At 48.6% G+C, this 14,643-nt stretch overlaps 6 protein-coding genes across 6 annotated transcripts; all 6 read right to left on the minus strand.

Annotated features, from left to right (window-relative positions):
* Positions 1–469: 469 nt before the first annotated feature.
* Positions 470–2,053, minus strand: TEOVI_000639900 (eukaryotic translation initiation factor eIF2A, putative; the record flags this gene model as incomplete). Its single annotated transcript, XM_067220420.1, has 1 exon — positions 470–2,053. The coding sequence occupies one exon, from the start codon at positions 2,051–2,053 to the stop codon at positions 470–472; it is 1,584 nt and encodes a 527-aa protein (XP_067076521.1).
* Positions 2,054–2,645: 592 nt separating this feature from the next.
* On the minus strand, positions 2,646–4,259 carry TEOVI_000640000 (LysM domain containing protein, putative; the record flags this gene model as incomplete). Its single annotated transcript, XM_067220421.1, has 1 exon — positions 2,646–4,259. The coding sequence occupies one exon, from the start codon at positions 4,257–4,259 to the stop codon at positions 2,646–2,648; it is 1,614 nt and encodes a 537-aa protein (XP_067076522.1).
* Positions 4,260–4,704: 445 nt separating this feature from the next.
* On the minus strand, positions 4,705–5,973 carry TEOVI_000640100 (uncharacterized protein; the record flags this gene model as incomplete). The annotated part of the gene is made up of 1 exon (XM_067220422.1): positions 4,705–5,973. The coding sequence occupies one exon, from the start codon at positions 5,971–5,973 to the stop codon at positions 4,705–4,707; it is 1,269 nt and encodes a 422-aa protein (XP_067076523.1).
* Positions 5,974–6,603: 630 nt separating this feature from the next.
* Positions 6,604–8,274, minus strand: TEOVI_000640200 (uncharacterized protein; the record flags this gene model as incomplete). The annotated part of the gene is made up of 1 exon (XM_067220423.1): positions 6,604–8,274. The coding sequence occupies one exon, from the start codon at positions 8,272–8,274 to the stop codon at positions 6,604–6,606; it is 1,671 nt and encodes a 556-aa protein (XP_067076524.1).
* Positions 8,275–8,568: 294 nt separating this feature from the next.
* TEOVI_000640300 (Leucine Rich repeat, putative) lies at positions 8,569–9,483 on the minus strand (the record flags this gene model as incomplete). The annotated part of the gene is made up of 1 exon (XM_067220424.1): positions 8,569–9,483. The coding sequence occupies one exon, from the start codon at positions 9,481–9,483 to the stop codon at positions 8,569–8,571; it is 915 nt and encodes a 304-aa protein (XP_067076525.1).
* Positions 9,484–10,755: 1,272 nt separating this feature from the next.
* TEOVI_000640400 (SET domain containing protein, putative) lies at positions 10,756–12,516 on the minus strand (the record flags this gene model as incomplete). The annotated part of the gene is made up of 1 exon (XM_067220425.1): positions 10,756–12,516. One exon carries the CDS (start codon positions 12,514–12,516, stop codon positions 10,756–10,758), a length of 1,761 nt encoding a protein of 586 aa, XP_067076526.1.
* Positions 12,517–14,643: the final 2,127 nt, after the last annotated feature.

A 14,643-nucleotide genomic window follows, 5' to 3' on the forward strand; every position in this document is an offset into this window, starting at 1 on the left:
GAGTGCCATAAACTCCGTGTAACCAGCATGTGATGTGGCACAAACCGTCTCATTGTACCAACGGATGTTTATTTCAAAAGGTGCCCGAGTTTTTTTTAAATAATTATATTTCTTCAAAACAAAAAAAAAAATGGCAACGCACGTCTCTCCGTGTAACGACGAACTCCTACTAAGCTCAACGCAACTAACAAAAATTTAAAAAATAGAAAAAAGAGAGAAGATAATAATGTTAGCATTTAAGAGCGAAAGGGTTCAACGAGAAAGGAATTTTTAACTGTGGGAATCCGTTCTGTGTATGTCTCGCGCAGTTCTTGTTACGCACAATTTTAGGAGACAGAGGTCAAAAGTTTTACCTCAACCAAATTTTATGAAAGGGATAAGAACACGACATTCCGTAGGCTGCAACAAACACTGTCACACACACACAGAGACAGAGAGACACACGTATACTGACAAAATTCACTTAAGTCTACCTCCGTTTCTTCTTCTGCACTACGACGGTCGCTCCGGGAGGGCCAGCTGGCTTGGCTTGCTTTGGTGTTGACGAGTCTGGCCGCCTCAATAGAGTTGATGCAGCGGCACTGGCATGAGGAGGTCTGTATGGTTGCGGTTTCGCCTGAGCCTCCGTTTTCCGTGGTGAGGCTGACCGCATCGGATACAAATGCGTCTGTTGGGTCTGGACCCAGTGAGCTCCATAAAGAATTGGGTACTTCTGAGTCAAAAGCTGTTCCCCGTTATTTTTATAAAAAACAAGTTTGTTATCGATTCTCAAACGAGTAAATATTATAGCACAGAGAAAGATGTGTGAGTCTGGTGCCCAAAGTTGTACACTGCACTTGTGATTGAACTCACCCGTCGATACGGCTACGGTGGAAGTCGTTTCGGCGGGGCCACGTCCGTTGCTCCCACTTGATGGAGGCCGAACATCGAAGAAGACAAAATCTCCTGCAAGGTTCCCCGTTCCACCGAGAGTGCAGAAACGGCCATTCGGTGACCACAAAATAACATTCCTTGGTGCTTCACCAAATGTCATCAGCGCAACACCCGCCTTGTCGTATAGTGTTGTCTTGTTGACGGGCATCTTGCCGTGCACGACCATAAGCTCGTCAACTGTCGGGCTCCATTGACAATCATGAACTGATTCCCCGCTAGGGAACTTTATCTGTTTTATCTTCCGCCCGCCTACGTCAACGAGATAAAGTAACACCGTACCATAGTAGCTTTTCCCGCTTGCGTCTCTCTCAGACTTCACGAGCACTGCCAGATGATTTCCCGAACCACTCCACAACAACGTTGCTGACTCCGCCCGGCCGAATGTTGCCTGAAACATTGCTCCGTCCCCCAAATTAGGCAGTCTGTATATAAAGAGGGTTCCCTGAGTTTGTTTGTGAAACGGTTTGAACAAAGCAAGAATGGGCATGCTGCTGGGGCACATTGACAGCTCAATCTCTTTATCCTGAGGTAGTTGTAGGTCCAACTTGGAAAGTGCGGCCGCGTCCTCATTGAGCAGGTTACCATTCAACACGTGAAGGCACCCCTGTACTGGTCGGACGCAGTACAGATCCTGTTGGGTCCAGACCATCCCCGGCCAGCGGGCTTGCATACAGCGACGCAAAAGTTGCCCCGTGGCAGCATTGTAGAGCGCCATATTCCCCTCCGGTCGCTTGCTGTCCATCACAGAGTATGTAACAAGCACTGCGCCGGTGGCGGAGAAGGACAGCGCCACTGTGTTTCGTTCTTCCACTTCAAAGATAAGATTCAGCTGCCACGAATGGTTTTCCGATGGAGTGACATCATTGACTGATTTCCCCACGGGTACCACCTCGCTGTAGCGCACGTGAGTCGCAGTGGCGTGGGCAAACGCGGTGGAGCGAGCAGGGTTAAAGCACACTTCGCACTCACGATAATCACCTGTCATGGAACTGCTTTCGATCTCAATCAACTCTTGTTTCTTCTCGGAGAACAAAGCGAGCAGAAGGCTGTTGTCCTTCCGGAGGATGAGTGGGAGCAATGGTACACCCACCAACGAAGTATCGGACACATTCGACTCCATCAAGTATGAAAAAGGTTAATGAAGCAGCAATGACAATCTTGCTCGTTCTGATCCCTCTGTCACCTCTCAGTGCGGCGCCCGGTCGAGGTACCCCCCCCCCTAATCAGAACTCTGCGCGCTAAAGCTTTGGTTCTGTCGCTCTCTCCTGTGCAACAGTCGTGGTGGACCTGTACTATACCGCGCTGCTGCCTACCTTCTGCCTAATTGTAGACTTACACTTAATTGACCTAGACTGGATAGCTCCCTTGCCAAAAAATATGTTTGCTCAAAAAAACAAAAAGACAACTAAAGCAAAAAAATAATACTAACATCTCAAAACTACGGCACCTGCTACAACAATAAAAACATACGAACGGAAACGAACCAAAACCAGTCGAAGAATCACAACCACATCGGGCAATCCAAGTCCCAAACAAATTGTCCTCCACGGAACTCTCTCTATCGGTTCTTTAAAGGACATCACAATCGCATATCCACAAATCTATTTAAAAGTGTATATTCATATATTGGTTCCTGCCGAATTTATCTCTGGAATCGGCATTCAATTATCTCTAAACCCGTCGAAGAACTGCTAAAGGTGTTTAACAGTCCTTCACAAAACCTGCTCCACTGGCATCGGCAACACTATAGGAAGATTTGGTGGCAAGGGATCATCCACTCCGTAACGACTCAGGTGTGGGTTCCATTCTATAATGCGACCTACCGCTATGTTTCGTTCTGCAGCTATGGAATGGAGTGTTTCAAGCTCACATCCGCTAACAGAGTGATCGCGGCTACTTGTAATATAGTCACTCTTTTCCGCGGTAAAGCTGGGTGTTTTTTCTGCGGCAAAACTGGGCGTCCTTTCGGCATCTGGCCCGTCACGCTCACCTGCTTCTTCAACAGTGGCTGCTCCGGTAGGGCCACGAGGCTGCCCCAATTTGTTGTTACTGACGCTTTCACATTGTTGTGCTGGTTCCAGAGCCCCACCGGAGGCGGAAGTATCAACCTTTGGCTCACACTGAGGAACAGTATCATCAATTAGGTTTGGTGCATCCGAAGATGATGAACGGTCGTTGCTCTGTACATCATTAATGATACCGGTCTCGTCTACAGTCGGTGCGGGAGGGAAATTTGCAAGTGGAGGCATGCTCGCCTTGACTTGAGAGAGAAGCGACGGTGGAACAACGACGGAGGACAATCCGGTTACAGCAATCGCGTTCTCAAGCCAGCACGTCTTGCCCTGTCCGTGTATTTCACCGGCTTCTCCAAGGGATCCACGCGCCGCAAGCATCGGCGATGCAGGTGAGTAACCTGCATGCGAATACGAGCCGCTGCGGCGAAACGCGTTTGTTGCAGCACCCACTCCTGTGGCGACAGGCATTAACCCTCTAGATTCTGGGGGCTCAACTTGCCGTCCCTCCCATTCATCGCAATCTGTTCCAATGCTCTGCTCTCTGAAAGGGGCGCTGTAGCGAACAGGCGATGGCGAAGGCAGCATCATCATTGACCCTCGTGTGTTGCTACCACCTCTCACCCCCACAACACTTCGCGGGTTGCTTTCATCTCGCGGTTCGGATAAGCCAGCCACTCCCACACTGCGAGAACTCTCCCCCTGAGTGCTTGGCAGCGGGGCAAGCGGTAACGGACACTCTGTAACACCAACGTCGTCTATCCCGAGGAAAACCTCCTCACCGCGCTGATACATTGCTGCCACCTCTTCGTCCTCTACCGCACGTTGCGTACTTGGGCTTTTTTTAATTCTAATATATGTATTTGCCGGCAAAATCTCATCATCGGCATAAACAGATAGTTTTGGGTTGTAACTGCGGAGTTCCTCCACGGGCACATCGCTGCATTTGGCAATGCTGCTGATCGTCTCCCGCTTCCAATCAGCAATGGGGTCCCCCATCACATGTTCCGTCGCTGGCGATGCCGGTGCCCTCGTAACCAAATCGGCTCCTCCCCTCAACTGCTGTTCCCCCTTTCTATGATCTAACGGAGTACTCTGGTTCTCTTTATCTTCTGCGTCGTCTGCTCCCAGGGGACGGAGACATTCATTTGCTTGCCCGCGCTTCTGCCATTCTACTGCCCTGCGGACAATGGCTGTCGTATTGGCCAGCGACAGCAGCAGTTGGTGAGCCTCATCATGAGGCAGCGTGTGTTGAAGGTCCAACTTGCTGAGTACCTGCAAAAGCCTGTCGATCTGGCACGATACGCTATTCATCGCGTTCAGTCTGTAGTAACTGGGATGCTCCTGGTAACTTTATGTCAGCAACTGTTCTCGGGAAAAGGTGCGAACGCACTTGCGATAAATGGAAAAAAAAAGTGGTGGCAGAAAGAGAATGTAAGAAAAAACCCTTATGTGTCGTCTGAGGGGAGCCAAAACATGCACTGCCCACAATCATAACACATCAACCCCTCGCTCCTCACCGACACGGTAGGGCGACAGTTCTTGTTAAAACAAAACCGTATGCACGCATATGTGTTTTAAAAGTATAACGTGTATCAAAAAGGAAAACGGAGAGCAAACTGTGAAGTAAAAAATAATGAGGTAGTTGGGAAAAAAATGTGAAAAAAAAGACAGTTCACAAGAAAAAATTACTCATAACAGATGAGACATCACCACATATAATCTGTTGAAAATAACGGCACTATCCCGCACTATTGTGTTACTGGTCTTCCGAAAGGGACCTCATTAGGGGAAGAACAAGCGGTAGAGTGAGAACAACGGGCGTATTGGCATACTGGGGGCTCAGGGTCGACGACAAACTGGTGTGAGCTCCGAACATTTGCATGGCGTGTGTTAGTCGGAGTTGTAACTCCGATATAGTCGTAAGTGCACATTCATGAAGCTCTTCCCCACGACGCAGCCAGTGCGAAACTTGAGCACTAAACATCGCGTCTGAAGTCCCCTTAGGGTCAGGATCCCCCTGCAGAGCACCGGCCATGGGAGCGCTGCCGATATTAGTTGCATGTGATGAAGTTGACGCTGCTTGTTCTGTAATCTCCCTGTTAAGAATACACTGAGCGCGGAGCAGTAACTCTTCGACTCCTTCTCGGGACACCCGTGACGCCGCCGTGTTTGTGCCGCTTGCACCTGGCCCAGATTTCGCTTTTGATCCAAGTGGAAACGGTGTCTGGTCGCCCCTCGTGTCAAGTCTGAGATCCGTAGGATCCATGCAGCCCGATGAGTTTCTGGAGATACAAAAATCATCATTGCGGCTATTGCCACCATTGTCAAGAAACTGGGTGGAGCACTGTGGCGCCACTGCGGGTGCAGGATCGCACTCCTCTGATGGACTTGGATCAATTACCTCCAGGTCCACCGCTGTCGCACTTTCCCCCTGAGCATGTGGAGGCTCAGCCGCTAGTAGTGTCGATGTCTCTGTCGGAATAGCAACACAAGACGCTTTGAGTTCGTCTGAAGTAGAATCAAAGGTGAAATCCACGCATAGGCTTTCAGCACGTAAAGCTGCGGTGTCGCTGGGTGAGAGAAAGCGAAAGGGGTTCACCCCGTCTACCTCTTCGGCCGCTTCCACGCTCCGCGCTGGTCCATCGCTTGGTGCCACGCCTCCTGTAGGCCACGCATCATCGCTACTACAAAGATAATCGAAGCAAAACCCATCAAACAACGCGGGCTGAGCGACATCCCCCTCGCCACCGCTGGTGTTACTTCCGGAAGGTTGGACGATACCACTGCTTTGCATACTGTCAAAGAGGAAGTTACCAAAGGGTAAACCATCGTCTGCGGTAGTGGTTTCTTGCGCAGCTGCTGCCGTTCGATGTAGGACGTCGACCCCGGTGTGCTGAGCGGTAAAAAAAGAATCGTTAGAGGTTGTTGTGACGTCATTACGGCTGCTCGATGTTGCACTGTCCGCAACAGCACTTTTGTGAAAGCTGGTCCGTTGATTATGTGGAGACTCTACTCTCATTTGCATCGTGGACAATGTCCTTTTTGCAATGTTAGACTCCCCTTCGCGCGTAAATGGTGAAGAACGAAGAAAAAAAATGCAGCGTCAAAGCGGAATCGTAGCATAAATCACATGAAGTTTTGCATGAAACTGCAAACGCTTCGGAATATGTGCCTTCTCCAGCTATGTCAAGCCAGCCCACCAGATTATCCAATAATCACACAAATAAACAATGTAAGCTGTTGACAAGTTGTCAAAAGGGAGGAAACCCCCTTTCTACCACGCCGGGGGCAGATGAACTTCTGTTCTTGTTTCCCATTAAACAGATCCCCCAAAGTCATCAGTTAATCGCAGAGGGAGGTAGGCAGCGTTTACCGTAACAACACAGCGGCAGCCAGTCAAAACGGGGTACACAAAAGCTTGTGACTTTCTCTATCTATAAACAAAGGGAAGAGAACAAGAAGGCTGAGCCTTGAGGCACCAGCCGCCCAGGAGCGAAAACAGGCGGGCCCTAACCCTTCCTTGACATCCTTGTCAGCATCCCAAAATTTCGTCGAGGAGCGCTTATGGGGGGAACGAAGATAGGCAACTTCTTGCAGATGGGCATACGACTGCACATTTTGCACATGTGCGAAACTGGAAGCCGCTTTATGAGCGCTAAGGTTTCTTAACCGCAAGTTGTACCTGCTGCTGAAGCTTAGCGACGGCTTGCACTAATTGACCATGCCGAGCTATGTTTTCCTCCAAACACTTTCGGTACGAATGAGCGTCATCGCTTGCACAATTGTCCTCTTCAACGGAAATAGGTACGGTAGGCAACTGTCTGCTGGTCATCGGGAGAGCGACCGACTGATCGGGAGCAGGTGAAGAATTGCCCTTACTTCGAATATGACACATTGGCAAGCAGCATGTGCGGCCAACAGGGTTAGCACCTGCTTCAACGGGTACGGCAGGCGGAACCCGTGAGTTGTGGGGTATATGATGTGTGGAAGTCAGCAAAGGCACAGTCCCGGTCGGGGTAAATGTTGGAGTGACGACACCAGAAGGGTCAGTGGCCCATAAATCAAGTCGCGAACATGCTGCCTCGCAATTCGTGCGCAGACTGTCGCCACACAATCTCCTTAAGGGGACAGCAGACGGGGAACCTGGTTCGGTTTGGGTTTCGGCCGTCGCCATTCCACAGCTCACTTGTACGCCTACAGAACGTTGGCTACCGTGCATCCTAAGACACAACTCGTGACCACCAACTGTTTCGGTGTGTGCACCTATTTTCCCTTCAAAAGAGTAAGGCGGTTGCTGAATGAAGTGATGCTCCCCTTGATCTATCGAGTCGCCCCCCACATTCAAAAGAGTGGCACTGACACACCCGCGATGCTGCGCAATGGGGTAGCGACGAGGCATCGTGCAGACATCCACTGCAGGAACGGCAATGCTATCGTGTGACTTGGAGGTGTAATTTGTCTCATTTAAACCGTCTACTACTTGTTGTTGCTTCTCGTTCCCTAGCGCACACCCATACTTGGCGGAGACTCGGACGTCCCCTGCTACCGTTCGAAACCAATGCACCGCCGGTTCTTCGACAAAATTTAGGTAACGCTCCTTCCATTTAGCAGCCTCCTCTTTGAGAGATTTCATATTAGTTTCAAGGAGAAGCCTGTGACTGCGTTCATGCTCTAATTTTTGCTGAAGAATACGAATTTCGTGGCGGTGATATAAAGCTTCCTGCTCCTCACTTATCCGAAACACAAGCTGTTGCACCTCCCGAAGCTGTGCATCACTTTCAGTCATTGTTTTGTCGTGAAAGTGCTTCAGTCGGGCATATTTCTTCTTCCAGTGGTTAGTCGAAGCGTCGCTACAGGTGGCATTGACCCCCTCCCGTGCAACTGTCAATTTCTCATCGGCGCCGACAGCTGGACGACATGTGGACGGTGGCTTGGTACTGCAGCACTCCGGTGGGCATGACTGGTGCTCACCACAGGCGAAAATCGACCCCGACATATCTTTCGTTACATTTGCTCCCTCCGAACACTCATTCTGGTGTCGTGTAGTATAATTAATACTGACGGTGTCGCCCATCCCATTAGAAGTATACAAATGCTCGTTTTCCACGGCAAGACTGCCAGTGCTTCCTCCATCGTGCTGATTAATCGTGCCGTGTTGGAAAAAGTCGCTTTCGCGATGGTGCGACTCAATCCGATGCCTCAACACCTTTGACTCGTACTGCGCCTCCGCCAGTTGCCGAACTAATTCCGCCACTTTGATGGGTGTGAGTACTACATTGAGACCAGTGCTACTAGAAATTTGAGATCCATCCTTTGTAGAACTCATCCTCTTATTTGAGGAAAGGAATAAAAAGGAACTGATCTCTGAGAGTTGACTGCCACCGCACAACACCACAGAAGTAAGCGCTGAAAACTTTCACTACATGGAACGCGTAACGGAGGACTAAATGCGTGAAGGGAGAGGTAGGGAATGGGAACGATTTGAAGCGTGTCTCGTTGCGTTTACCACCACAACCTTTTTATTAATATACAAGGTAAGGCATAGTGCAAACCCCCAATAAAAATAGTATTGTAAATTCACATGTCACCACGTTCTCCAAAGCTCATTTCTTATCACGCATCATCTATCTATATGATTGGTGTAGTACTCCTGTAGAGCCTTCTTTGTCCGCTTGTTAACAGCGAGTTTCGCTTCTATAGCATCCAATACGCCGGGAGGAAAACCATTGTTGCCTACCTCAAGTACTTCTATAGAGTTGTTGAGTAACAGTGCGTCCACAAGCGGGTAAAAACCGTAAAGCGTACACTGCACTTCTTTTCCATCAACCACAGTATTGTAAAGTCCTCTCCGGTATAACCCTAGGGTATTGAAACGCAAATCAACGTGCTGAAGCATGCAAGCCCGACTTGCCTTCACGAGCCATTCCGCTATGGCGCCCACACACGACTCACAACAGCCACTTACCATGTTGTCAGCGATGTGAACCTCCCGAAGAGCCGGGTGATATCCCATAGCAGCGCACAGAAGTGCAAACCCTGGGGGGCGAGTACCAAAGCGGTTGCTTGATACATCAAGTAACTGAAGAGAACGCAGCGCCGTTACCAGCAACGCAACCGAAGACCCGTCACTGGCACTGATTCCGCGGAGTTCAAGCACGCGTAGACCACCAGTGGAGTGGGAACTTGCACCCAGTGTCTCCGCAAGCACACGCAACCCTGCGTCACCAAGGTAACATTCACTAAGATTAAGAACCTTAAGTGGGAGAGAAGCAAGGGCAGGTGCGAGCGCACGTGTGCCACCTATTCCAAGTGCTGCAGCAGAGACAACGTATGATAACAAGTCCGGTGCATGGGAGTTGCTCTGCATAACCGTGGCGGCTTGCAATACGCGGGAGTTCGCCTCTACTTCAGCAACGTCACAGTATTCCTCATAAAGCCGAAGGAAAAGGTCAAGATATCGCACTGCGCTCGTTCTATCGCCCTCTGAGATGAACGCATTCGCATAGGATTGGTGTCCCTCTGCCACATCAGTCATTAACAAATTGCACGATACTACACACGTATATAAAAGTGTGCGTCTTGTCGGTACCGAAACTGATGGAAATTAGTGAAAACAGTATACAAGCCTGGCCTCGTTCGGGAATGTTTGAGACACTATTTACATCACCATCATCAATATAAAAGGAAATGAAAATGGAGAAACTGCTACAGAAGTAGGACATATACATAAGCACAGATACAGTAGTGGCAAAACCAATACCTCTATACATCAGAAGAGCAAATCACAATAATATTTTTAATTATGCTCAACACCACAATCACACATAGTTATCTTGCATGTTGGCGTTAAAACGATAGGCGGGTGTAAAAGGTATTTACGAACACCCTATGCCTAGTGTTCTTTAAGGAAAGAAATGGAAAGTTTTATCGACAAAGGGAAAGAAAACATGCGTGTAGAAGTTAACGGGAAACCCCCAAAAAAGTTCTGTACATTTTCAGTCACACGCGTACACGTGCATTTTTATGTAGCATGCGCTGACCCAGGTGTACCAGTGGTGATGCAGACCTCAGGTTCAGCCAACTCAACCAACAGCTGGACAGTGGTTATTTTGACACTAATGTGACGCATCATCAAGTACACAATCATTTTCGACCGCTACTACTGCCTAAATCTTGCGCCCCGTTTCAGCGACGAAATGTTCACAGGAATTGAAATTTACCTCAATTATCAACCGGACGCATTTTAAGTCTGAATTCCATTTGGCCTCCGCAATCACGAGAGCGCTATACACGCACCAAAGACAAGGGTCGCAATTTTCTCCGCTACGTCCACTTACAAATCTCAATACGCATCAGACACGTCGCATCGTTAGACCATCTTCACAGAAATCTTCAACGTAGGCGACAATACGCCTCACATTGGAATTTATGTCCTAAAAAATCCAACGTCTGAAAATTTGTGGTAGGATACATTCATTTTCCTTTTTAATAGGGCAAAGGTAGCCTTTGTTGGTCTGACAACTCACCAAATGCGTATCATGCCGTCGTCGCCTCTGCAACTGGTACAGAGCGCGGGTCACAGCGAATCCAGCGGGATCACTCCACTAATTGATCAATTTTTACCCGACAGTTATGCAACGTGACCTCACAACGTCCCCCTACTGCTCATTTCGTTTCATTCCGTCGCATGAGCATTGAAGCGAAACAATGCAACCAAAGTTTATGAAGAGGTTCACAATGTCGATGGGAGAAAATACATGCACACACTGCTGGCTAGGTTAAGTCAAGCAGTTCAAATGGATTAGCGCTAAACGCAGTCATGTAGGAAATAAACACGCAACTCATCTTCGGTTGCTTCCACCGCCAGAAAGTACAACAGATAGGCCGCATCCACAGAAACTTGTCGGGCCATGTTGCCTACGTGCCCTTCAGAGAGGGGTACCATTTCATTCTTCGGTCCGAAAGGGCATAGTAACGCATCCACTGGACAGTCAAATTCGCCTACGATGCCGTTACAAACAAGCTCTGCCCAACAAATAGCCCTCAACACAGCGGTAGGAACAAGACAAGTGTCTGGGCTAAACTTCCGACATACTCGACTTACATATTTCAGTAACGACAGCATTGAGTTGGACGGGGCCCAAACACCAACAGTGCATCCGGGTTCGGTTAGGCGCCGGTGGTCCCAAACTACGGTTCCTCGGGTAAGGACCCTACATAATTCATCGGCCGCCTTCACTGCCGTATGTACGTTGCCAGATACATCAAAAGCTTTGTGCCCCGCAACCGCATCCTTATACGAGGTAAACAAGGACTCAAGCCACGACGCGCCTTTCTTTGAAGGTGGATAAGAGCCATCCGCTTTAGCCCAAGGTGAAAAACAATGACCGAGTGCAGTATTCAGACTCGACAGCCATGCGTCGCGTTCAGAGCCCAAATTTCCCACCTCCTCGTGTCGTAGATGCTCCAAAAGAACCTTTCGGAGCAAGCTCATGCGACTTCGTATATCATCATTACTCGAAAATTTTGGTAAAAGTGAAGGAGTCGTGATGAAACCGTACCACAGAACAAGCTCCGCATCTGTGTACGAACCATATTGCAGAAATACCTGATCTCCCTTCGATACAGGAGCTGTCGTCACAAATATGTACGCGCCCATACATCTGTCAAATCTCATAGTGGCATTATTTGTTAGTGAATGATTGAAATAATCGACCCATGGAATGACAGCCCAAACCTCAGGATCGTAAGAAAACCCACGGCTCATGAGGGTGTTATAAGCCCAAATAAACTGTTGCATTGTAAACGGTGTTGCACACGACATCGTGCAGCCACCAGAAGGTTGCACCAAGGGAAGATGCAGCGAAAGAATTGACATCACGATATTGAACTCTTTTTCTAGCTGCATCCGTTCTTCCAGCACCTTTCTTCTGTGCCTCTCAAAACACAGAAAGTTACGAAGACACGCACCACCCCCTTCACAGTCATGTGACCTTGCGACGCCCACACAAGTACTGTCCAGGTGCGTGTGTTCCAACAACTCAAGGAGGTTATCGTACTTGGTTGGTAGGGACAATAGCCACGTTCTCATCCAACGGTGTATGAAAAATGGCCCTAAATCTGCATTTCCGCCTCCAGTGGACACTGTAAACGTAACTTCAGAGGCACTACCAGCTTTTTTATGGAAAGCATTGTTACTAAACCGACCACATTGCCCTGCGGCAACGAGCAAAGAGAAGATAATCATGGAGCCTGGTGATAACATTTGGTCTAAATCCCCTAGGATATCCACAGATGTCTCCCTTCTCGACCTCCCATCGAAGGGGGTCCAACCGAGACGCTCTTGCTTCTGCTGAGAAATCCAAAAATTAAGATGATTTCGAGCCTTCTGGGCGGTAATCATAGATGACTCTGGAATCTTTACTATCACTGTGTTCGACGGCAAATTTTCCGTGGCAATAACGCCGTGTCCACCACCCATTTGGTGGATTGGCAGTACGCCGATGGAAGGGTGGAAGAAAGCGCCTTCTTCCTGCAACATAAGTTGGATAAGCGACACGCTCTCCATGTTAAGAGGACAAAAAGCTTCTACCAATTTTACTACTGATACCAATTTCAGAACATAAAGCACACAATTGAAACTAATGGGGAAATAGAGATAGCTTATTACTCGCACATGGCACGAAACTAGAACCAACAGCTGAGGAAGTCTAATGAACCAAACAATAAAATGAAGGTCCGGCAACAAAAAGGAACTTGGAGACCGAATATCGACAACAGATCATGGGGATGGAGAGGTTTAGCATACGCATGGAGAAAGCAAATACAGTTATCGGTGAGACGACACACAAAAACAAAGAAGCTAATATTACGTGGACGCAGGGCTGAAACACCATTCAGAGCTGGTCTATACTGTCACCAACCCGCCAAAGCAGCAGCAAAGCAGTAAATATATACCTACGTACGTATATACTTGAAGATACCTATCTCCAGAATGGCAAAGACGATCCTCATACCCACATCGCCCCTCTACCGGACACACACACGCACACCCTGGGGTGGCATAAGCACATCTAAAAAGCATACCCAATATGACATTTGGTGTTACAATTTTTGGCATGTCACGCGAGTGCACACATGTGCGAAGGTGAAAGCTTGCTTTACCCCCAAGTAAACAGAAGATGGTTGCCCACCAAGTAAGCCTGCATACAACCCAGTGAGAGAGCGCAGTGCGCACCTTTGTAACAAAGTTTATTTGCACGATATGCGCAAGTAACAGGAAATTCCTAAAAATATGTGGCGTATTTTTTGTAGTCGTATATGTAGGTTGTATCCCATAAAGCTGTCGTCCACCATGTTAATATACAATAGTCAAAAAACAAGAGGTTTCTGAATAGATGACATGGGATATGGTGTAAGCAAAGTAGTAAAGACGTTGGTACGCACCTAAACTCGCTGATCACGTGGGTAAGGTGAAGCACAAAGGTAAAAAAAAACTCTGATCTCCACTTTAGCGACCTTCAGTATTCCCGACAGACCACCAATTACAATGCAGTTGCACTAGAATATCCCATATACACACTATTAAATATACCATCAACGTTTATTCATAATTTACAGTGTGCTGTGCCAAAAAAAAAAAAATTTTGGCTTACACTTTGTCGCAAACACATCTCGGTGGCATCACGTGTGCTAACACGGGGCAAGCAGTACGGTAGTGCAGCAATTTCTTCACCAATCTCTGTACTCGGTAAACTGGTCGAGGTACACCCCAGTCTCTTTTTTTTTACATAATAGGGGGGGGGGGGTAAAGGCTGCCTCAGTGGCGGTGCCACGCGAAAGAGATTGCCGAAGGATATTACCGATGGAATCTCTCCACCAGCGGGAGAATTACCTTACAGTTTTCAACTAGAAAGGTGACAATAAAAAAAACGCACCTCGTTCACGATCCAATGAGCTTGTAAGTGTCACCGTAGTGTACATGTAGCGCCACCGCAACTACCAGCAGATAGACATATACGTGCATAAGTTACCCAACAATGCTACGTCTTCTCACAAGGCGCAGACTGACCTCCCCCCGTCTATTTACCCAATGCGCCAGACTTTTGCAACGCACAATCCCTCCTAGCACACCAGACAGCCCTTAATTCAGTATCAGCGAATTTGGACACGATAGTTCACAACCGAACTAGCCATCAGCAACCTCTCTGTCCTCTCAACCACACTTGTCCGGCTACCGGCACGTGCGCGTCCCATTTTCGTGTACAGCCCCACTTTCCTTCAGCGTAACTGCACGCGCACGTGCCGCTCCCACAACTAGGCAGATTAAAAGGCGGCTGAAAGACTCCTGGCAGTGAACCCCTACACACGTTGCGCCGCACCTGCTTGTTGGGCTCCCGCTCCTCGGCCCCTGTAGGACGGTGTGGCCACTGAAGCGTCCTCTGACTTCATTTACCCGGCGGAAGCGTCCTATCGATCATATTCTTTTACCTGTTAGCTCTCTTTCTCGGGCGCTTCCTCTTGAAATTTAGCCCTCCCCCTCCCCTTAGGGCTCGAGCGTATAGTTCACCGCCCAGAACGCATTGCCACCACGCCCTCCCAGCCTCTCGGCCAGTTCTTTTTTTTTTTTTTGCGTTGCCCTCTCCGACTCCTCGAAAGGCTTAATGTTTTCGCAGTCTCCATTCCCCCCCCCCCC

The sequence above is a fragment of the Trypanosoma equiperdum genome (assembly GCF_001457755.1).
Source record: "Trypanosoma equiperdum strain OVI genome assembly, contig: ctg_1150, whole genome shotgun sequence".
In the NCBI taxonomy this organism is placed as follows: domain Eukaryota; phylum Euglenozoa; class Kinetoplastea; order Trypanosomatida; family Trypanosomatidae; genus Trypanosoma; species Trypanosoma equiperdum.